Source organism: Hesperophylax consimilis, chromosome 1 (assembly GCF_061612785.1).
Source record: "Hesperophylax consimilis isolate HC1 chromosome 1, BYU_Hcon_1.0, whole genome shotgun sequence".
In the NCBI taxonomy this organism is placed as follows: domain Eukaryota; kingdom Metazoa; phylum Arthropoda; class Insecta; order Trichoptera; family Limnephilidae; genus Hesperophylax; species Hesperophylax consimilis.
In genome coordinates this window covers 13,806,633-13,830,303 of record NC_142836.1, presented here as the reverse complement: position 1 = coordinate 13,830,303, position 23,671 = coordinate 13,806,633, and the positions used below count along the sequence as shown (strand labels likewise).

The 23,671-nt window shown below is 35.2% G+C and overlaps 2 protein-coding genes across 2 annotated transcripts; one reads left to right on the top strand and one right to left on the bottom strand.

The window, feature by feature from the left end:
• The first annotated feature begins 6,503 nt into the window (after positions 1-6,503).
• LOC149426308 (recQ-mediated genome instability protein 1-like) lies at positions 6,504-9,655 on the top strand. The gene is made up of 7 exons (XM_089650213.1): positions 6,504-6,741; positions 6,826-7,025; positions 7,286-7,400; positions 7,549-7,661; positions 7,823-7,984; positions 8,065-8,981; positions 9,065-9,655. The coding sequence occupies exons 1-7, from the start codon at positions 6,653-6,655 to the stop codon at positions 9,212-9,214; spliced, it is 1,746 nt and encodes a 581-aa protein (XP_089506339.1). The 5' UTR covers positions 6,504-6,652; the 3' UTR covers positions 9,215-9,655.
• A 152-nt stretch (positions 9,656-9,807) lies between these two features.
• On the bottom strand, positions 9,808-23,572 carry Usp16-45 (ubiquitin specific protease 16/45). Its single transcript, XM_089650136.1, has 6 exons — positions 22,331-23,572; positions 22,083-22,206; positions 19,372-19,522; positions 18,266-18,416; positions 17,054-17,158; positions 9,808-16,084 (listed from the first exon to the last, which is right to left on the bottom strand). The coding sequence occupies exons 1-6, from the start codon at positions 23,241-23,243 to the stop codon at positions 14,409-14,411; spliced, it is 3,120 nt and encodes a 1,039-aa protein (XP_089506262.1). The 5' UTR covers positions 23,244-23,572; the 3' UTR covers positions 9,808-14,408.
• Between the last annotated feature and the right edge of the window lie 99 nt (positions 23,573-23,671).

The window sequence follows — 23,671 nt, the reverse complement described above, 5'->3', positions numbered from 1 at the left end:
AATGTACAATGCATAAATAAACTCATAATAAACCACTCACGTATAATCATAAATATACCCAATGATATATAACACCCATAGTGGACTAGATGGCCAATCACCCTACCTCCCGTATAGCAGCGCCCGTAGTGATTTGAAGAGCCGATCCGCCATCTTGTAAAGGTCAGCCAGCGTGATTTGTGTACAATGGAGAATTGGTTTATCAAGTTTAATTAAATATTTAGGATTGGAGACCTGTTGTCAAGCGGACCACCATGTTGCCGGCAAAGCTGGACCAGATGTAGCCGCAAACATCGGTGTCGGTCAAGAAGCGCCTAGTGCCTAGGTGCTGGCCGCAAAGCCGCCTTTGATTTTATTCAAAGGATTTCATTTTGAAAATTGTCTGCTCTGAACAAGTCTTTATGAAGCAAATGTAGGTCTATGTGCAAATTCACTTTTTTAATATAATCAGGTTCCAATTGCTTAGGTAATATTGCCTACAATTTTTTATCTACATTGATTTGTTTATATTTATAAGATATATATGTACTGTATAATGTTTTATTTACATTAATTTTAGGCAAAGACTGATATAGGTCTACCGGTATTCCAATATTTAATGTGAGCGGTAACTTATGTTTTCCTAAGAAAGTCACTCCCTATCAATTATTACAATACATCTGTAAATCCTGATTTATTTACGTTACCAGTCTTAAACCTGTAACTATATGACTATGACTAGGCCTATGTCTTATGTGCAGAGATGTGCTTTATTTCAAATAAATCCATTTCAAATGGAAATGCAAAATGCAAAATGGGTATTTTCCATTTTGCATTTTGCATTTTAAATGCTTTTCTCAATGCATTTTCCATTTTAAATGCTTTTTTGCAACATTCTTCCTACTATCTCCACTCATCTTCTTTTCATAAGCCCCAAATATCGGTCGGTTCTCAACCTCACTATGAGAGATAATTTACATTTGTCAAGTTGCTCCCTGGTAGGAGCCCTGGCAATTGAGTGATACCATTACAAAAAATACTGATTCAAATAGGTACTGAACATGGGGGCATGACGCCGTAATATTAAATGTTAGATAACAGTTTCTATGTTTTTACGTTGGCAACATTAGTCCCGCGCTAATTTTTTGTGGTTTCATAATCTGTAGTCGTGGTGTTTTTGGATTTACTATCATATAATATGTTTGTTCTACATTGATGTCCATTATTAAATGACAAAATTGTTTAAAAATTCTATAATTATTTTAATTAATAAAAAAGAAAACACTTTGTAGTCACTTTATTGATATTTAAGTCTACCGGTTTCGGTACCTCCGTACCATCATCAGGACTGTTATAAAAATACTAACAAATACAGAATAAAACAGATATATATAAACCAATAGTTAAGAGAGAGAAAGAGATAGAAAAACAGAGAGAGACAGTGTCAGTTGCGGGAGGGAAGTGGGGGTGGGGATTTTGGGATAGCTGGAAACATACTTATTATAGGGCTGAATGTTAAATTTAATTGATTATTGATGATTTCAGCCTTTGAATTAACTGATTTTTTTTATTTCCAATGCTTCCAAATTGTTAAGTACCGAAACCGGTTGATTTTAAAATATCAATAAAGTGACTTTAAACAAAGTGTTTTCTTTTTTATTATTTAAAATGTCATGTCACAATGTGTTTGCTTCTTTTGAAAAATTATTTTAATTGTTTGACCTGAGAAACCATTTTGCATTTTCAATGCATTTTGAAAATAGGTATTTTGCATTTTGCATTTGAAATGCTTTTCTAAAACCCATTTTGCATTTTCAAATGGAAAATTTTTGACCCATTTCCATTTTGCATTTCAAATGGTTTTGGGTACCCATTTTGCACATCTCTGCTTATGTGACTATATATGTTATTGCAGCATATTGTCTTATCCCATTGTAAACTTTCTAAGTACAACGTAAAAGCAGAAATCATTCAAAACCGTATTTTTTTTGGTAAACTAATGTTTAAGACAAGATTTTTTATGCATAGCACAAAGGGTAACAATTATTTTATAAGCAATAATTATTAGCCTGAAACACTCATCCACATTGAAAAATCTCCTGATAAAAGATACATGACGCCAACGCAACAAATAAAATAAAGTTAGTTGTTTTCAGGTGAAAAAATATAACAAGAAGTAATTGTTGAATGAAACACTAGTATATATTGAATTATTTCGCGGATAAGAGATAAGCCGCCATAGCTCAGTGGTCAGAGCTGTCGACCGGAAATCGAAAGGACACGTGTCCCGTTGGCGTCATGTATCTTTTATCAGGAGATTTTTCAATGTGGATGAGTGTTTCAGGCTAATAATTATTGCTTATAAATAATTGTTACCATTCAAAACAGTGTTTGTTATGCTTAGTTGTGTTGCTTTGAAAAATGAGTGTACATATTCTAGTTTCTAATAAAAACCCAGGAGCCTATCCTGTTAGAATATAATACGTCATTTTTTCTCTTTTCCCAATTCCCAATCAAACTTCTGTCAAATCCAGTCCTTTTTCTTTCACAATAACTTATTTTAATATATTTGGCAAAGGTTGAGTCCTAAAATGATGGTGCGGTATGTATTAAAACCATAATTAGAAAAGCCTTTTGTCACACATTCCGTGAGTCGGTTAATAATCCATTTATTTATTTACTAATCATTTACTCAATATTTAATTAGAAATATAGTATACATTTCATAAAAAGATGTTTAAACAAATATGTTCTTAATGTACGATAGAATGCATGTATTTTGAATTCCCGCCGTGATCTGACTCAAGGTGCCTGTAAACGATCAAATTTGTTTGTCAAATTTAACGTTTGCTCGTCACGTGTTTGATGAGCAAGGCCTGGGAAGGCCGCAAACGTTCAAATGAAGTTTGTCAAATATTAGTTCATTTATTTACAGCTTTCGCCGGGAATTGTCTTTTGACGTTTATTGTATCCGGTCTGAAGTGGGGTGAATAGCGAAATATTTTATATTTTGTGTTGAAATGACGGATGCGGACAAAGCATTTCTTCACTGCCGTCTCATTAGCTCTGTGTCTTAAAAAGAAAAAAAAGAAGGTGTTGGTCTAGAGTCTAGAGAATGGCTAAAATTAAGAGCTAAATATACCAATATATATTTTTTTCACGTCTTCTTCCGTAATATTGGCGCGAAATACTTTTAATAAATCCGTTATTGTTTTTATTCCTATGTTTCTTTATTCTTGTCCATATAGTCCCTGCATTTTACTTTCCACAGTTGCGGCAGATCGCGATATATGGATATAAAATGTAATAAAAAGTCTCTTTCACTTATAACATTCGATGACGCAGCACTCTCCATAGTGATGGCAACACGAAACTGACGTTCATAAATATACCACTCTCTAGATCGATATCTTCCGGCTTTTTGTATCCAACAGAATTATACAGTACTTAACCACAGATATACAAGCAGTACCTACCGTGCGGAGCAGAGCAGTAGACAAGGTAGAGGAAACTCAAGGCCATTTAAAAAAAGATGCGACCATAGACAACATAATTGCTCTCAGCCTACTCTATTCATTCACTAGCCCAAAAAAACTATTATAAAAATAAAAATGTCCTTGAAGCAGAAAAATGTCGAAATGTTTTCCAAGGGCAAGGTTCATCTGACTAAGAAAATAAACTTTTACAGTGCATTTCCTTAAGATGAAACTTGTTAATCTGAGAAGAAGAAACCCAAAATGACAAGAAATTTGCAAAAACACTGAAGAAAATTTCCAAAACATGATTGTCCGACAGTACGACGAAAAATTCCGACATTTGTCAGCCTCATGAACTCATGGTTACATATGTTTAAAAATCTTTAATTTCACCAAAACAATAAGATAATACAGGATAACACTAATCAATAACATGAATAAGTTTATCGATATAGTAAATAACATTTATACGTTGTGGAGGAAGACATATGTCAAGTATGAAGCATTGTTCAAAAAACCGAACGAATAACCTAAAACTGTTAATTCACTTTAAACTTGAACTTACGTAGGTAGTTTGAATATAATATGTTTGTAACTCGCTAACACTATACTGGCTTATATTGTATTTTTATCACGAACAACTTTAACACGCAATATTTTCGACGGAAATGATAGTATTTCGGCAGAAAATGACAACCCGCGTGTATAAATAAACCACTCTCATTTTGTTTGAATGATTTGAAACTGTCAAACGGAAAAATTCCGTCATCTCTTTCTGTTACACGAGTCATTATGGTAGAGAGCGAGAGATCAAACCAATCCTTCTGTTCTCACTAATGAGATCTGAGCTTTTAGCCATATTATTCGTTTTCTATAAGAATTTTGAGGTGGGCGTGGCGGTTTCAAATGAGTTTCGAGGCCAAAGCTTAGTTAAATGCCCCTGCTGACGTTTGTTTGATAAACACCCCCGCAAACGTTCAAACATGTTGTCAAATATCGTTCAAACTTTCCGTCAATCAGAATTTCGGACAAACACGTCAAACACGTAGTTTGTTTGACAAGCACATCAAACAAGGCCGCAGACGTTCAAATAATTTGACAAACACGTAAATTTGACAAACAAATTTGATCGTTTACAGGCAACTTTTTACAAGATGGCATAAATGAACCTACACCCAAGATGGCTTCAAATTCCTACGGCAATGGCCGCCAGGTTGGCTATCTAGTCCACTATGGGCATAAACATAAATAAACCACTCTCTAGATCGATATCTTCGGGCTTTTTGTATGGCCCCATTTTGTCACCCCCTTAACCACAGATAAAACGGTCGTTTGGTCCAGACAGGTAAATATATTGTGGACCATAAATAAATCTCAAGGCCATTTAAAAAAGTGCAAACATAGATAATATAACAGCACCCAGCTAACATCGTTCATTCACTAGCCCAAAAAAATTATATTTTAAAAATAAAAATATTGGAATGCAGGAAAAGGAAAATAAAAAAACCCACAGCTATGCACACATAAAAATACTTTTTATTTTCAAAAAGACAATGGACAGTAATACAAAACAGAGTCAGTACAACCGATGTATTGAGCATTGATTTATCATTGAAGTAGAAATACTAATGTATCTAAATATCTAAACAAAACATGAAACAGAACAAGACACAGAAAAATAAAAAGTAACGGTCTCAACTAGGAATCGAACCCAGGCTTTCTGTCTTACTGCAACAACTTAATAGGATTTAATTTGACCTTGCACAAAAATACAAGAATATATACAAAAAATACATATTCAACGTATAGAAAGATATTCATTATGTCAAGTAATAAAAAAAGGGAGCGAAAACAAAACTTCTTGAGCGAGTTTCACTGCAATATAAATTAGGTGTATACCTTCAGAATATTCCTTCAAATGAGGATTCCACTCTGTTCAAGCGTACTGTGGGTGACTCACATCTTATGAATATTAGAAGAGTAACAAATTTAAGTTTAATTATTATTGCCACAGCACTAGAAGTTATTCAAATTCTCCTGCAAGGGTTTCATATAATTTCCACAGCTTTGTCGTCAGCAAACATCATGGAAAATGCTGGTTAAATCTGAATACTTACATGATGCAATTCTGGAGAGGTTTAAATGACCTTGTTTGATGTAATCGTGGCTTTTTTTTAGCAGTTTTAGCATCCTTATACGTGGTATAGTATCGCGTCGGAATACGGATAGGTCTGAAAAGGAAAATTAATTAAATTATTAGCCAATGAAGTACATTCAGGAATCAGGAACATTATATCAAAGAACGAGAGGTTAGTACCTGTATTTAACAACGGGTTCGGGTCTTTCTTTCAGTTGGTGGAGATAGACAGGATATTATATGATGACTGGAAGATTAAGCGTTGCTAAGCATTCTTTTTTAATCCCAAAAGTACCGTATTTTTGCTTTGAATTGCGAAATGACACCCACAAACAAACGTATTTCTTGCTGCTTCTTGCTAGCACCAGATTATCGAATCCGTCTGAGCAACCTTTAACACAACACGGCATTAATGTATCACCTTGAAGAATTCTAGCACGCAACATTATTTTTAGATGAGTTAGACGATTTTAAAAATTTAAAATATTTACGCTAAAAACTTCAACTGACTTCGACTTCCGAAATGGCGTCTTGGAAATTACCGTTAATTTTGAACACCTGCTTAGCTTCTCTTTCTGTTACACAAGTTGCTATGGTAGAGAGCGAGAGATCAAAATAAAAATTTTGCTCTGAGCCAATGAGATCTGAGCTTTCAGCCACAACAGCTTTGTCTATAAGAATTTGGGTATTGAATAACTCCTCCCATCAGGGTTACAAGGTCAGACGGGAGTTGTACGCCCCTGACTATGGGACATATCATTGAATATACCACTCTCCGTACAATGGAAAACCTTGATGTTTTTGTCTATGACTAGATTATGGCGCAAAATGAGAAACATAATATTTATGTGAGTGGTATATTTATGATTATATATTATCTCTATGATTAGAACATTATTTATGGACGAGAAACGTCAAGTGATGGTCAAGTGTCAAAAGAGTGGTTTATTTATGGTCAAAAGTTTGAAATTTCAACATCTCCCTCCGTTACTCTTAACTATTTTTTCAGCATTTGTGAACTATATTATCAGCTATTTTTATATCGAAGAATCACATCAAAATGCCAGACAGTTTGCAAACAGACATTTTAAATGCTAAAAACTATTTGCAGTCACAACATATGAAAATTCATGAAGAATGGGTTAATGGGTACTGATCTCTTTTGTATTTATAATAATACGAAATTTTACAAAGAAGAATACGATATTTTTGACTCTTTGTGTTGTGTTTTAGTTGTGTGGAGTTTTTTCGTCAGGAGCAAGGGAACCGATCGTACAGCAGACAGCAGCTAAATGACATGGTGAAAAGTCAATGGTTGCTGGGAGATCTGCTGGAAATCAGTCCCGGATGTTTACCGCCTGATTTGAATAGCGTAATAAAGACCTCCCTTAATGGAGTCTACTTACTTCAACTGAATTCGCTGATTGATGTAGGTAAAGTATGCTTCTTTCTTTTCTATCTCCATTTTTTTTTATTTTTTTTTTATTGTTTAACTTATAACATTGTTACATTGTACATAAAATTAGGTAATAATAAGTAATAGTGTAAAACATGTGTTGTTGAATTTCTACTCCAATGAAGAGTGCTAGCTCTTGAGCTTGGCGCATTTAAACCTCTTATGTCTTAGTTTGTTACAAATTTAAATATAATCTGTCACAAGGCGTAACTGAATTATGTGAGTTATAAATTTTAGGATTGCCAGCATACCAGCAGCTGCAAAAGTTAACTAAAGTAGATACAACTAATATAGATGTGACAAGTTTGGGAAATAATCATAACAATACTTTTCAAGAACCGGCCGCTCAAAGGTAAATATATCCAAATATTTTTACACACTACAAGGAAATAATATGTTCAATATTTTATACATTTCAAAGATATAATATGTTAAATTTATTTGTATTGTTATAGCAATTAGTCCAAAAAATTAAAAATAGTTGTTTGTTTTTTATTTAGGATGTTAAAGCTAAAGTTAACTGATGGAATCCAAGAAATAAGCGCCATTGAGTATCGGCCAATGAGGAATTTAAGTACCGATCTTATTCCTGGAGTTAAACTTCAAATAAAAGGTTAGAATTATTTAACAATTGGTGTATTATTTTAATGTACCTTTATTTGGTTTGATAAATTTGATTTTGTTTACTGCAATATAAATCATCTCCGAATAACATCAAGTATCATAAAATAACCCTTCTCCCTCATTTAACATTTCCTTTCTAACATCGCTAAGGACCTGTGGACTGCCGCAGGGGAGTGGTGATGCTTGAGGAGAAGCACTTGGCGGTGCTGGGCGGAGAAGTGGAGGACCTGATGCTTGTTAACCAATACAAGAGCGTTCTCACCAGGACTGTAGCGGCCAACTCGGGACTCATTCCTGAGAATACCATTCCTGGTAAGGAACTGTTCACAGTACATATTTATTCAATTACATAATTAACAATTCTAAATAATGTGTCTTTTTTTCTTTTCTAGCTGCAACATTTACAAGAGATACTTATCAACCTATCAGAAATGACACCGAATTTAATTTTGAGTCTAGAAATCAAAATAATTCTAGACAAAATGTACAAGTAAGCACAAATCCTCAATTTCCGGGACACAGGCAGGCACTTAGACCAACAGTTAACAATACAGACACATTGGAAAATACAGATTTCTCAGATCTGGATGCTGAAATGTTTTTAGATGATGACTTTGACGTAGACCAATTAGAGGCAATAGAGCAGCAAGCCATAGAATCGTTACATTTTAATGGAAGATCGTCTGACTGCCTGACGCCTAAAAATGCAGCAAAAAAGATGAAAATAAGTGAAGCAGGGCGAACTCTCGTTCAGAAACCCCCACATTTGAATGATAACCAACATGAACCTGGAACGAGCACTTCAAACCATGAACAGGTACCAAGGAACCTTTCCTATTTTCCTTCACAAGGTGAAGAATTTACTAGGATGGAAGACATGGATGATTTTGCCGACTACTATAATGAACCTGATTCTATCCAACACAGTTCAAATCAAAATATTTTTGGTGCTTTAAGTAATCGCACAGAAATTAAAAAGCCTGAAATAGTTAAGAATGAGAGAACTCTGCCTGTGAAGGTAGGAATTAAGCCATATATCTATCTAAAGCAGTTGACTGAGATCCCGGAAGTAAAGAAATTGAACAAAACATTCTCCGTTAAGGCACAAATTTTCAAACTGAATAGTAAGCTGACTCTGCAAAACCACTTATGGGTTTTGAGTTGTAAGATCTGCGATGGATCTGCATTCCTCGATGTGGATGTGTCCAGTGAAGTCTTGTCGCAGATTGTGGGATACACACCGCCAGAAGTGTCCCAGATGAAATCTCAAATGGCCTCTAATCCATCTCTTAAGGAGAAAATGAATGAGGTAAGATGAAAGGCATTACTCACTGCTTCTATTCATACTGCAATAATTATCAACTAGTTTAAATAATAAATTGTATTTCACAGGGATTAAGCGATGCCAGGGAGAAATTTCAGAAATTGGATAGTCTCCTCTTCATCTCTTACAAATGTTCAGGACCCTGCATTGTGGCCACTGCAGATTTCCAACCCACCCACCTACTCCAACTTCAAAATCGTCTCTCATTGTTCCATTGATTTGAATACAAAATGTTTTCTGATCAATAATGCAGCGATCACATGAGGACAGTACAGTATTGTTTTGTCCCAGCTCCGGACCTACTGTCCTAGTGTGTAGTTTGGTAGACAGAACAATGAACCAAGACACTGTTCCAGAGATTGATGGGCAAGCATCTCCGCAAGACAGTGTCACCCCCACCACCGTGTCCAGCTGCGTGTATATGCATTTTGTCAAAATAGTAGGTAACAGTAGGACATTTGCCAGTCGCTCCGCACGTACGTATCTTGGCTCTCGGATCTCGGCTTAAAAATGTTGCGTTATTTGAACACTATAATACATCTTAGTAAAAAAGACCGATAGAAAGATAATATTTTTCGCATACGCTCGTAACGCGCATCGTCGTGTATCCATTTTAACAGCGTTTTCATTTGAACTACGGTAGAACTGTATTGTCCTCGTGTGATCCCGATAATGCTTAGCTAAACAATAATAATTCTTCCACTGTATGAACTGAGAACCGTTCTAATAAGAAGTATTATGTGAGTTCTAAGTATTAAGAAAATCATTCTTCAGACATAATTTCTGTGGGTACAAAAATAAAAAGGCACAATTTCCTCAAATGATTATATTTATTTATAATATCCCAATTTTACACATTATGATAGCTCAATTATTAAAATTTTACAAAAAAATAAAATAGTGTTAGAATAAAATATGGTATTCGGCAAAATATTCACATTTTTAATCAAAAGGTTCAACCTGATTCCAAATATATAATGGATCCTGGTAACGAAGTCAGTCCCTTTATAATGCAGTAAAGTTAATAATAAATACAATAATAAAACCATACATGTAATGTAATATTGGAAAATAACTACATATCTACCTACATAATTAGGGAGAAACTAAAAGGTGGTTAAACTCGGTGCTGTGTTTAAAGCAGAAAACAATAAACTAAACTAAGTAATTATTCCTTTATCGCACCCTTTATAGATCACTTTATTCTTTACAAAACTATCCATTTTATTATTTCCTTTAAACATAATTGTGTCAGTAAGGCGGTATAAAAAGTTGACAATCCAATATAAGATTAATATCGACAGGGGAGTTTCACCTCCTGTCAAATGTGGGCACTCTACACCTGCTTCACTTGTTCAAGTGACAGAGGACAGGACGGAGGAGTTTCACCTTGTGTCAAATGTGGGCACTCTACACCTGCCTCACTTGTTCAAGTGACAGCGGACAGGACGGGGAGTTTCACCTCCTGTTAAATGTGGGCACTTTCTACACCTGCCTCACTTGTTCAAGTGACAGGGGACAGGACGGGGGACTTCCACCTCCTGTCAAATGTGGGCAATTTCTACACCTGCCTCACTTGTTCATGTTACTTGGGCATTCTGATTCACATAATGTGTAATACCGACTCTATTTTTCACACCAGAGAGCAATACATTAATTAAATAATTCCCTTATTGCACAATTAAAGTACATACATAATATGTATTACAAAACAATATTTTCATATTTACTGTACAATATTAAAAATAATGGGCAATTAAAAGAATGTAACATAATAATCGCAGCCAGTGACTGAATAATATATTATTTACAATAATAATTATTATATTTCAGATGAATCTTGAAAAGCTGAAGTTATTTGATATTCAAAACCTTTAAAACTGTGGAGAAACTGACAAGCTTTTATTATAAATCTCAAAGATCTTTGCAATCAATTATATAGTAAAATTGCATAATTCATATTATTTATTTAATAATTCTAGCCAAATTGAAGATTATTTATTAGACATACCTTTTATAATAATTCATTTTTATGTATACGAAAATAGTACAGTATGAAAAACTTATGTTAAATACAAACTTATGTACAATAATAATTATTGATTAAAATATTGTCCACATTGTGATGGGTAATAATTTTAATATGAATGAATAGTAACAATTTTTTTTAACCCTTTCAGATTATGTATACTTAATTACACAGAATTTTTTCTTCACTATCAAAATTGGCAGTTTTCATTTTCCAGTTGCTGGTGTAAATGGTTTTGCTTGCAATTTTAATTGGATTTTAGCTACTTGTAAAGGTGGCAGCTATTTTAATTTTGAAAGGTGATTTTTCTTTTTAATCTCAACAGAATTTTTTTAATGTAAGTTTTGGAGGTATTTTTTCAATGTGTAATTTTAAAATTTTTAATAAAATTATATATTTTTGATACACCGTGTACGATTAGTCGTTTTATGTGAAAAGCGTCCTCAGATCTAATATTCTTTCAACTAAAGAAACTATTGAAAAAAAAACACCAACATTTTTCAAATAACTACCAATTATTGTTATCAAGCATCAAATATATATTCTACCACTGCCACTTTTAATTCAGATCTGAAAGGGTTAAATGTGAAAGATCTTTTATCTGGAAGGGTTAAATGTGAAAGATCTTTTATGTGAAAGATCTTTTATCTGAAAGGGTTAAATGTGAAAGATCTTTTATAAGCCGAAGGCATTTCTGTGACATCTGAGGGTGCGGGAATCTTATGAATTAATCTTTTATGGGCACCTTGAAATCATTATTATAATCTGCATATTACACACTTCCTAATTCTAACAGGAGGCCTTTGAATCTATTCAAATGGAAAACAAAACATTTGTTAGTGAGTGATATCAAATTGCAATTGTCACTTGATGCAATATGTCAAGTACTTTCAAATGATATCACTGATACTACTTTATCTGTAGCATAAAATAGTAATTAATTTTAAATTTAGCATTTACAAAGGACAGCTGACAACTCTTTGCCACATGGGTAAAATATTCAATCAAAATGTGAACTCTTTGAAATACACCACAAATGAATAAATTATACAGGGTTTCCGAGGATAAAGTGCGCTAACTTCGGGAGGTGATTCTACATGATGGTAAAAAAGATAAAATAAGTTTTCAAAATTCCAATGTTTAATTTTCCATACAAACAATTCAACTTTTTAACCTAAAGACCAGAGGCGGCTCTAGGGATTCAGTCGTGGTAGGTCATTTGAAAAAAATGTGTGACTAATCTTTATTTGATATTGTGAAAAATGCCCATATATTATTAACTATATCAATTTGTTATAGAGTTTTAGAGTCGCGGACTCTAAATAAATATTATGTTAATATAATAAATTGGAAATAAATACACAATCCATGTACTTACGGCAAATTATTTTTAAGATATTAAGTTTTAATGTAGTTGTCCACAACATTAAAATAAATAAAATCAGTGTTTGATTCTATTTGACAATGATTTTTTACGTTTTTTGTTTTGTTTCATTCTAAATCGATAACAACATAAATAATTATTCTAATCCTTTCCCGAACTATGCAATTGAAAAACAACCATTGTTCCACACACTACAAGCGTGTAAAATGAAAAAACGACATTTGTTTATGTCACCATCTCTGTAAAACATATAATATTCACCGTGTTGTCTCCCCCACGGTCATGACCTAAGCGTCCCTAAACTTTCTTCGGAAGCTAATTTTTACTTCGACGAAAAATATAGTGCCATCTCGTTTATTCTATGGCGCGCGTAGGGACAGAAGATGCCAAATTGGACATTCTTTAAATTGACCCAGCGAATCGTGTGGACTTGTGAATGAAAGCTTCTATTAGAGACGACAGATGTCACTGCTAGTCACTCGCCGCCGCCGCTGTTTCGCGTTACATTTTAAATGTTTTGATGCACATAATTGATTATTATATTTATTATTGTTGTCTTATAATTTTGGGGGGTCAAACACCAATTGACCTAAGGGAAGAACCGCCACTGCTAAAGACTACCTTAAAACATTGGATGTGGAACAGTTATTCAACTTTTTTACTTCTAAAATCCTGTAGAATCACTCCCCGAAGTTAGCGCAATTTATCATCGGAAACCATGTATATGCAGAAATCTAATTATAGTTTAGTAGTTGTGGATTATAAGAGCATCGTTAGACAGAATTGGCATTGATTAAATTTATAACATGCATAAACTGTAAGATTCTTTTAGCCCCTCAGGCCTCTGGCATATTCTGTCAGAAGGTTGGAGTATTTCAAGTTTGCAATAAAATCCAATGGAATATTTCTAAACATATCTGAAAAGTAAAAAGTGTTTGTTTAAAAGATGGTGAAATATACTTTCAAATTTCGTCATTAGATTTGAATATAAAACATGTTGTTTTCTCTTTCTAAAACTGTTTAGATCATACTTCTCACCATGACACTAACGGACACAATGATTTCTGAGACCACATGAGTTGTTTCCAAAAGCGAACAGATTATCCTGAGGAGTTAAAGGGTAGCATGATTAAATGATAGCACATATATTTTTTTTAAATTACATATTTAGATTTCAGAAAGGTTTGTAAAAAAAATTGTACAAATGCATTTTTCATAAATTTCAGTAAAACACATTGAAATGCAGTTGTTTATAATGAAGGCGATTGGTAATATTTAGAAATTTTATAAATATATATCTTAATGCACACTAAAAATATAACGTTGAAGCATTTGCAGCTACGAACATGCATTACATGCGGTTTGGTATGGAGTTTTGTTCATTTCTTTCATTATGTGATATCTACTAAGATGCTATTTAAATACATATAAGTTTTATAGGATTATCAATCAATATAAATATAATAAATTATTACTGTTACTTACAATTGGGTAGTTGCTGTCTAATAGTTTTAATTAACCACATTGAAAGTGGCTTTGCAATGCCAAATAAATTATTATAAACACAAATTTCAAAACAAACAGCATCATATAATATTACCTAACTGTCAAATGGTTAATAAAACAAAACTGTAATATTACTTTGCAAAAACTAACTACAAAACAAATTCACAAAAACATTTTTTTTACATTAGAATTAGAGTACGCTGAAATAAAAATAACAATAATAAATTCGAGTGGAATTTTAATTTTACAAGAATTTATATTTGTCATTTTAAATAAAAAATAAAACATCTAGGGAAACAATAAGAAAGTACTTAAAAAAGCATTAAAATCAATGTTGAATACCCAAGGTCACTAATTATTCTGATTTGATGAACAATTAAATTAGTTTCCACACTAGGCACAAATTTAAAAATTAATAAATACAATTATAATATGTATGTACATGCAAATAGTAATATGTGACACTGAGTATAAATATTTATTCTGAAGCTGTTCACAGAATCCGCTCGTAGAAGAGTAAATAAGCTTGGGTTGAAAGGACTTTGTCTTCAGTGGTTTCTTGGACACGGCTGTCTGAAATATAGAACCATTTGCCCGGTTGGGCTTCCGTCTCCGTCTCGCATCCTCCAGAGGCTACGTCTCCAGACTCGTATCCCGACATGGAGCTGTCTGTGTCATCGTTTCCATTGACCAGCACTTCGGGGGCCGTGGTGTCTGTCTCGTCCCGCGTGATGTTGCCTCCTTTGGGCAGGAAGCTGAGCCGCTTGTCCCCGGGCTGGACCCCTGACCTCACCTTGACGTAGGCCACGTAATGCCCTCCGTGCATGCTGCCCGAGTGCTCCACCACTCCATACAGGGAGTACAGCAGCTTGGTCTGGTTGGGAGACACATTGGGAAGAGTCTTCACCTTCTCTGAACAGAAAGGAGCCAGATCTAATATCACTGGGAAGTTAACGTGCTTGCTCATCTTTCGGAACATGCACCTTGGCCCAATCTGAAACCGTTTCAAGTGCAAAATGAGCACAGCAGGTGGACTCGAGATGAGGAATCTTTTTGTGGCATTTGTGTAAACGGTCTTCCCAGTATTAGCTCTCTTGGTACAAGCTTCACAGCCCACCTTGTTATTTCCTGCCAACAATTCTGATGTGGTGAATTGATTAAGGCAGGATTGAATGCTGTACTCCCCGTCATCACACTGGTATCGGGGTGAAATGGTTGAGTTGCGATTGACAAATGGTGAAAGCTCTTTTTTCCATTTGGGAGACTCCAAGTCGGGACTGTTCAAACGAGGAGCGGGTAAATCAAACCTTCCAAGTTCATCATCTATCAAATTTTCCTTCACATTCAGTGTAAGTCCTGGAGAGAATTTACTGATTGCACCTCTGCCTATTTCGTCATTGAGCTTCAACTTATCCAGTTCAGAGTTGATGTTTTCTACCTTAGTATCTGCACTTCCATTCATTATGTTTGTGTCTATTTTGTTAGCATCGTTACAAAGACTGACTTGAAGAGCATTTCTAGAAGATATATGATTCTCAGAGTCATTGAAGGAAATGCGCGAACCGGGTCGATCCAATTCATTAACCGGGGAATTGTTGCTTTGCCTCGGACTCGACATGTCCATGTTGATTTCACTGGAGAGGGAAGTGGGACTGCCGAATTCTTTACTGGTGACGGGAGACTCTACATTGACAGTATCAGATAAGGTGTGCTTGGCAGTCTCGGGACTGGCCACTCCAGAGTCGGGGTTGGAGCAAACAGGACTGTCAATGGCGCTGAGCGGACTGTATTCCAATGGAATGGCTTTAGCTGACAGGCAGTATGTTGTACTTATTCCTTCATCCTTGTCCTTATCCAGTCTTTCAGGAGAAGCGTCACTCTTTTCCTTGTCCAGATCTACAGGACTAGCGCGGATGGAGTCAGAACTAATTACTTTTTCAGAATTGTATCCGGATTCCATCTGATAGGTGGCAAAGTTGGCAGCCGTGTCGGGCCTCGGTTGGGGTCCGTGCATGTTGTCTTGTGCCTTAGGATTCTCCTCTAAATTATCTTCCACATCTGCATCCGATTGCTCCGATGAGCTCTTATCTGCTTTGCTTTCATTCATATCAGATGCTACTTGACTCAATTCTGTTTGTTTATCTGAAGAGCTACTATCTTTGCCTGCACCTGGAAAAGTAAAAATATTATTAACTAAAGAAAGGATTGAACAAATTTAGGACATAGAATGTTCATTGAATAAATACATACATATTGGTGATATGTAGTCATTTATATTTTGTCAAATTAGCTTTGTGAGAAGCAATACATAAATTTAAAATTAAGTGATGTACACAATGTAGTGTCTCATTTAGATATAAAATTATTATTTATGTTTCGTATATCTTATCTGATCAGATGATAGATAGCTGGGCAAGCGATTAGTCAGAAACTGTTTTTGCAAAAGCGATTAAGGCTTGGTTTTTCATCAATATGGTTTGGGTATGAAACGTTTTTTTACTGTATTTCTGATGTAGGTAGAATAACAGGCAGGCGAGATCTTTTTATTGGCAATCATACATTTTCTTATTTGACTAACACACACACATTGGAGGGATGGATTGGTCACGTTTAGCAGCATACCGGTTGCTGGCCCATATTTTTTTACGCATATTTTAATTAACTTTAATCAAAAATATAGCCAAGCGTATTTTATAAAGCTTATATAATAAAAGATTTTCGATTAGAATGAATTTCACTGTTATTTATTTAATCTTATCTATTGAGCCATTTGGCAACAGTACAAATATTAAGGACGGGTTGTTTCGGAGAATTTGAACAATTCATCAAATTTCAACGTTGATTTCCGGGTTCTGTGAAAGTCCTATTCAAGTTCTGTTATTATATCAGCATAGGGTAGTTGCTTGACAGAACTGAAATAAAAACAGCACTTGAAAAAATCTTTCACAAAACCTGAAAATTAACTTTTAAATTTGAAGAATTGTTCAAATTCTCCGAAACAACCCGTCCTAAGTAAATGATATAGTTACCTACATGGATACTTTTTTCTTACAATGTTAGCTGTCCATTCAAAAATATCACAGTGAATTGGGTTCTAATTATGTGTGTTCAGTGTCAATTTATCATTTTTTTTTTTACCTTTTTTGGTTTTGCGCAACTTTCTTGCGGCTTGCTTTTCCTTTTTGAGTTGATGCTTGGATGGCTTGTTCTCATCTGGAGCTCCCAGGCAGTTAATTTGTTCTTCTAAAAACATATTTCTGGTTAAAACATCAAAATTCAAATCTTTGCACACATCTAGATTGTTTATTTACTGCTTTAAAGCAAAACTAAATATGTAGAGATCAATCACACAAACTATTTTACAAAAGTATTTTTGCTATTTGTTTTTGGGGTGTTATGCCGTGTTGCCGTGATGATGGACACTGTAACATTGTCTAAAAAAGGAGTTAGCGCAACACGGCATAACACCCCAAAAACAAATAACAAAATTCTAGTATCTTGTCTTTTCCGTTTTCGTACAAGACGTGTGAGAAGGAATATTTTTATGTAATCAATCGTCGATGACACCACATACAACCTCTCTCTGGGACTACTATAGATAAAGAGTGCCCAAACTAATTTTTTATTAGGTCAATATTTACCAGAACTAATCGTGTGGCAAGATCGTGGATCAATTTAACTATTAATTGATTTATCTAAGCCAGTGGTTCTTAACCTTTTTGGGGGTACCGAACCCCACCAGTTACATATGCACATTCACCGAACCCCTCCTAATTTGAAAAATTAGGAGTAAATGTCTATGGTCCGTATATAATGACTATGGTCATTTTCGGGCGGCTATCTTGACCGGTAATCGCAAGCTCTACCGCTGCGCGATCACCTTTAGCCAATGATGGACAAGCGGGGCATGTCACCACGAATCATATAAGTCGGGGGTCTTGATCTCCACCGAACCCCCGAGACTGACTCACCGAACCCCTGGGGTTCGATCGAACCCAGGTTAAGAACCACTGATCTAAGCATTATTTACTGTACAAAATGTAAAACTTAAAATGTAGTAAACAGTTTTACTTACTAACTTTTAAATATTATATGGTACTGCGTGAGTATTTATAACAAAAAAAATACTATGCCATTTGATTTTTCATTAAATAAGCTAACAAACATTGATCATGCACAAATAACAGTTAAATAACAAGGGGTGCGACCCTCCAAGCACAATCGCCCCACACTACACTAAAGAGCACTACCTCATCAAGTTCCTTGATGCTCTTTCCTAGGGTACCGTGGCAGCCTCCGTCCATTGCAGTTGCTTCCCCCTTAGTATATTACGTATATTTAATTAGGTACCTGGATTGGGCCCCTTGCGGCGTGTGATGGCTGGCGGCTGAGGCTTCTCTGCCGTGACGGGCAGAGAGAGGTCCAGGAAGTATTCCTCCCGATTAGATGAGTGGTGGCAGTCCTGGCACTCCAGGGTGGACACCAGGAACCCGCGGAATACCTAACATAACCACACAGTTAATACATTCATTAACAAATCTCTTTGAATCGTTAATTAATTATACAAGGTAATATATATCAAATTTTTGAGCTTATATTTTTTTATAAAATTGTAAATTATCAGTTGGATAGCCCTGATATATTAATGTTATAATGTTCCCTAGTATGTATTATTGTAACAATCATACTGTCATAAATAGATTACACACCACTGTTAACAAGTATGAAATATTAGCTGATGTTTTTAATATGCCTCCATGGAAATATAAATCTGTACCGATTAAACATTTTAGCAGTGTTTATATTAATGAGATCACTACATAACCAGTTTTTTGTTTTTGTTTCTTCTTTATGTCTTTTAATAACTTTATGTATGATTTTTTTCTTGTTAACTTAATTAATATAATTTTTCCTTTCTCTCCATACTGTACAATGACTGTCAATAACTATCTAAATAAATATCTATGATAACTATAATATCAATTCTTTTATTTTATATAATTATAACTTCACATTTCTCATAAATTTAATTATTTCTTCTAATGCTGTCTTACGTAAAGTCACAAGGAGGAAATCCGTAATTGGTTTTATTTTGGCTATTTCACTTATGTACAATCTGTAAAAATATAAACTGTTGATTTCCCAAAAAAAAAAGAAAAAAAAAAAATAACTCAATTTTATATTCTATGACATCACTCTTCCCTAAAGACAGCAGTATTAAAATGGTGCTAACACAATGTATTTGTTTAAAATTATTTAGGTAAGGTTAGACTGGTGAGTGCGTTTGAAGGTACATTTTGATTAGGCATTATCGCACATAGGTTAAGCAGATCAGTTTCGGTTGGGTTAGAGCTTAGGATGTCAAGCTTATTTTATATATTTATATTGAATTGTCCCAGAAAATCCTTGAAGGTATTATTGAGAGAAATAAATTCTTACAAAAAAATAACTTTAACCTGTTCTGGTCGTAGCATAGTGTCAGAGGCCTGTTGTCCGTAGAACTTGACTTTCTGTTTCTTCTCAAGGTCCAAGTCTGATCTCTTCTCCTTGGAGTCCAAATCTAATTTTTGGAGAACTATGGACTGGTAGCGACGTAGATCTTCACTCCTGAAATACATAACAAAATAACTCATTATTTGGTCTTCGTTTCTTAATAGAGCTATAGAAGATTGTTATCCAAAAGGTTGACTTTACTTAGTTCTACCAAAATGAATTGTTATACTATGCATATGTTATATGTATAGTATACTGAAATATGAAGATGAAAGAAATTGAAACGTAATGTGTACCATAATGCCATTCATACACAAACCGATCCCCCGGATCAGTGCATTTGCATTGGTACGCTGATCCATCCACCTGGGTATGGAAGCCGCAAACATGTTGGGTCCAGTCGAATGAACACCAAACCTCGCACCCAACTCGCTCTCCACCGCTCCGAAAGGTTCAGCCATCCGACACGTTTCCTTTAGCCAAGCACATTATTCTATCCCTTCTCATGTTTTCATAAAAACTGATCCACACTCTGGGCGCCCAAAGCCTGGGTGCCTTAGCCATATGCCTGTTCACCTAGTCTGATGTGTTGCTAACTTCATTTGTTTATATTATCGTCACCTCGAACTTATGGGTGAATGAATATTTTATATATGGATGAATTTGCCAGGCTGAGGAGACATTACACAACTCACAGACATAGGAATTAATAGACGAGAAGATAATGGCGAGGGGTAAAATCAACTGTTGAAGAACGAAGGGCGTAAGGCTGACTGTGATTCGTCAATAAATCAATCTGACAGTAAATAGGCATCTCGCATTATAATATCACCATTTACTTCTTAACCAGTCAACCGTGCTGTCATCTGTCATAAAAACCAAACAGACTGATGAAAAGATAACGCCGGCTTGTCATGGATAATTTAATATTTAAACAAACAGCGTAGCTAGCCTCGTGAAACAAAAAGCAAATGTTAGTCCGTAATTGGCGCAAGCGATTCTGACCTTTTGCTTTATACAAATTCTTTATACATAAGGCTTAAAATCGCATTTAAAAAAAAAAACGCCGGATTTAAAAAAAAGCCCGCCGGCGGTCGAGCCACAGATGACTGGTTAAAAGTAAAATCTGCTTTTGAATGAATAGACATTTTTACATGGGAGCGCAAATTACTCGCCACGTTATGAACAAATTTGCGAAGTCCAAATTCGGCAAAAAAATTCGGTTCTATTTTCAGATTCGAATATTTCGTTTAAGTATTTAGTTAAGACACTTTTATAAATGTTCATAATTTACTTCCCAGCAACCAACCAGCTTTGTGTTTCGCGTCCAGACGTTTCTCGATGTGATAGTATATGTTTCTAAAACTGATCTATATTATACGATGTGAATATGCTTAAAATAAAGTAAAATAATGCTTATATATGGAATGTAATACGACAATTGGGTTTATTCTCTTTTTCACATCTATTTTTACAAGTTTTCATAGTACAAGTCAACATTTTGCCGTGTTATTTCGTAAAATGAACCGATGATGCCTCGACCATAGTTCGCACAAGAATGATGACGTCACGTTTTCAAATTTCACTTGAGGCCATACGCGAGCCCAGCCGGCTCCAATGGAACCGGTATGGGGAGTGGGGATAATACGCTTTTAATCACTTAGGGCAGGTCTACTAATATTCATATGTCTATGACACAACTGAATTTAAGGTCTACATAACTCCTACCAGTGGCCAAAAATCTTAGTGTTGTTACTAACCATTGAGTAACGGCGTCTCTCATGAAAGTATTCTCTTTTACAATCACAGGTGTTACTAATTTCAATAATTCTTCAAATGTGCCAGTCCATCCTGAGGAAACTAAGAAAGTCTGGTGGTTCGCAGGGTAATTTAATAAACTCATGCAAGTATTGGTCCCCTTTCCTTAGACACTCTTTCACCCAGCCATCTTTTTTCATCTCTTTTTCAGACAGTAGAATAATTGCACCGACTGGAAGAACAACTTTTGCTTTTCTTGAAAAAGGAGGCATGGTCCGATGCACAGCGTAGTCGGTGAACGACTGAACAGTGATTGAGGTTGGGTTCATTGTCGGGACTGAGTATGTATAGTGAATAGGCCTATAGGCCTCAGCACGGGCAAGCCACCCAGTGAGGCCTACATTACTGGAAAACCTGAATTGTAAAAAAAATATTGTACCTAATAAAAAAATAAATAAAAAAAATGCCATGCTTTGAATTTCTGAAAGATGCCTGACACCATTTTATCACAATAATATGACTAAGGACGGGTTGTTTCGGAGAATTTGAACAATTCATCAAATTTCAACGTTCATTTTCAAGTTCTGTGAAAGATTTTTTCAAGTTCTGTTTTTATTTCAGTTTTGTCAAGCAACTAGCCTACAATGATATAATAACAGAACTTAAATAGGACTTTCACAGAACCCGAAAATGAAAGTTGAAATTTGATGAATTGTTCAAATTCTCCGAAACAACCCGTCCTAAGTATCCTAATTTGGTGTAATCTTGTGTGACAAAGTGGGAATTTTTAATAATTGGGTAAATATGTTATTTTGTTTGAGAATTAAAATAAAAAATGAAGTGGTTAACTTGTGGTTAGGGACATTAAAAACAAACCAGTTGGGTTAATTACAAGGATTATGGTTAAATCATGTACCTAACAGCTTCCAAGAGGTGACGAAGTAGTTCATGGCTGTCATGTTGTTCCCCAGTTCCAAATTGCTGGTGCTTGTTCACAAAACTTCTGAATAGTTTAGTCGGATTGAACACATCTGATTTTCCTGCAACACAAATTATACACATTGATAACATAATGACAATCTTTATAGATAAAAATATTACTAGAATGAACAAAAACGCTATCTAAAGAATAATGATTGCACAATTCATTCGCAAGTCACATACCAGGATGTTGAAGATCCTGAAGTGTGTCAGCTAGAGTCTCAGCCAAGGGCCCCCACTTCTGCAGCTCCCCGGCGATGGGGGGCAAATCTAGCTCCCTTTCCTTCACATCGTCTTCCTCCCCTTTCTCATGCTCCGTCACAGGCATCTTACACTTCCCCCCTGGCAGCAGGAACCTTTCTCCAGCTTCTGACATCTCCTTGAGCACCGAGGTGAGATAAGGAGTTTGCACGAGGCATTGCAGTACAGAGTTAAAGAAGCATGTGTTCCCGAGGTTGGACAGTCCGCGTACCCTCTGTGTAGCTCCATTCTCCTTTCCTTTCTCTACCACATAAGAAGTACTCGCCAGTAAACTCTTATCATACAAGGTCACCAATTGCGATGTTTCAGTACTTTCAGTTTGCTTGTCTTCTATGTGATGTGATTTGGAGGCCGCTGGCAGTTGTTTTTTCAGGTATTCCATGAGCTCGTGAAGCTTTTTAGTACTGGAGTGAGGAACGGAGGAGTCGCACTGGTAGCAGAATACCTCCCAAGTTGTCATATTGACAACGAGAGCGTGAGTATCGGAACGAGGGGTTTTGTAATGTTTCAAGGCATGCTCATTCTTGAACCGTCCACACAATTGAGAACCACACCGTAAGCACATCCATAGTGGCTCTGGTTCGTTATCTAAAATAGAATTGTCAGCTGTGGCATTGGAGTCCAGCGTATCTAACTTCAAAGTAATTTCTTTAGGTAGTTTGGAGCAATCAGAACATTCAGTGGCGATTCCGGACGCTTTAATCTTCTTTTTTAATGCGTTAAATTCGAAAGACTTATTTATATGAGGGCATGTTGGCGCAACATTTTCTTCGCAGGATTCGGTAGACTCGCCACAATCGTCTCCTGGCTCAGACTGTCTCTTTTTCTTCACCATCCTTCTGATTATTATTAGATTTCTAGATTAAAGGCGTACTTTTATAAAATCAAATCAGTTATCTAGTTCTATAAATTTAGAAGCAGAAAGCGGACGTCAGCTTTACCTACTACAATGAAAATTCACCAAGTGTCAAGATGTCGTTGAACGTTTTTATAATTATAGAAGAACAGAAAATTATAAAGGTTTTTTGCACAATTTTGATTTCCGAGAGACCAAGATTAGAAAATATAGCAATTTCATATATTTATTGCAATATTAATCCACAAAAACACTAATCACAACCTCATGGGTCAGCACAAAAATGATGAAAAACTACAATCGAAGGATTGTTCGTATTCAGATGACTAATAAGTAAGTACTTTCGATGGGAGCAGTTGGTTTTCAAAGTCTCTCATTGGTCTGAAATAGTGATATTATTTTTGGTA

Coding starts and splice junctions, on each gene's coding strand:
- LOC149426308 (XM_089650213.1), top strand. CDS start 6,653: ATGCCAGACAGTTTGCAAACAGACATTTTAAATGCTAAAAACTATTTG. Junction 7,662..7,822: donor AGTTAAACTTCAAATAAAAG/GTTAGAATTATT, acceptor AACATCGCTAAG/GACCTGTGGACTGCCGCAGG. Junction 7,985..8,064: donor TCCTGAGAATACCATTCCTG/GTAAGGAACTGT, acceptor TTTCTTTTCTAG/CTGCAACATTTACAAGAGAT.
- Usp16-45 (XM_089650136.1), bottom strand. CDS start 23,243: ATGGTGAAGAAAAAGAGACAGTCTGAGCCAGGAGACGATTGTGGCGAG. Junction 17,159..18,265: donor CCGCAAGGGGCCCAATCCAG/GTACCTAATTAA, acceptor ATATGTTTTTAG/AAGAACAAATTAACTGCCTG. Junction 16,085..17,053: donor GTTGCGCAAAACCAAAAAAG/GTAAAAAAAAAA, acceptor TTACTTTTCCAG/GTGCAGGCAAAGATAGTAGC.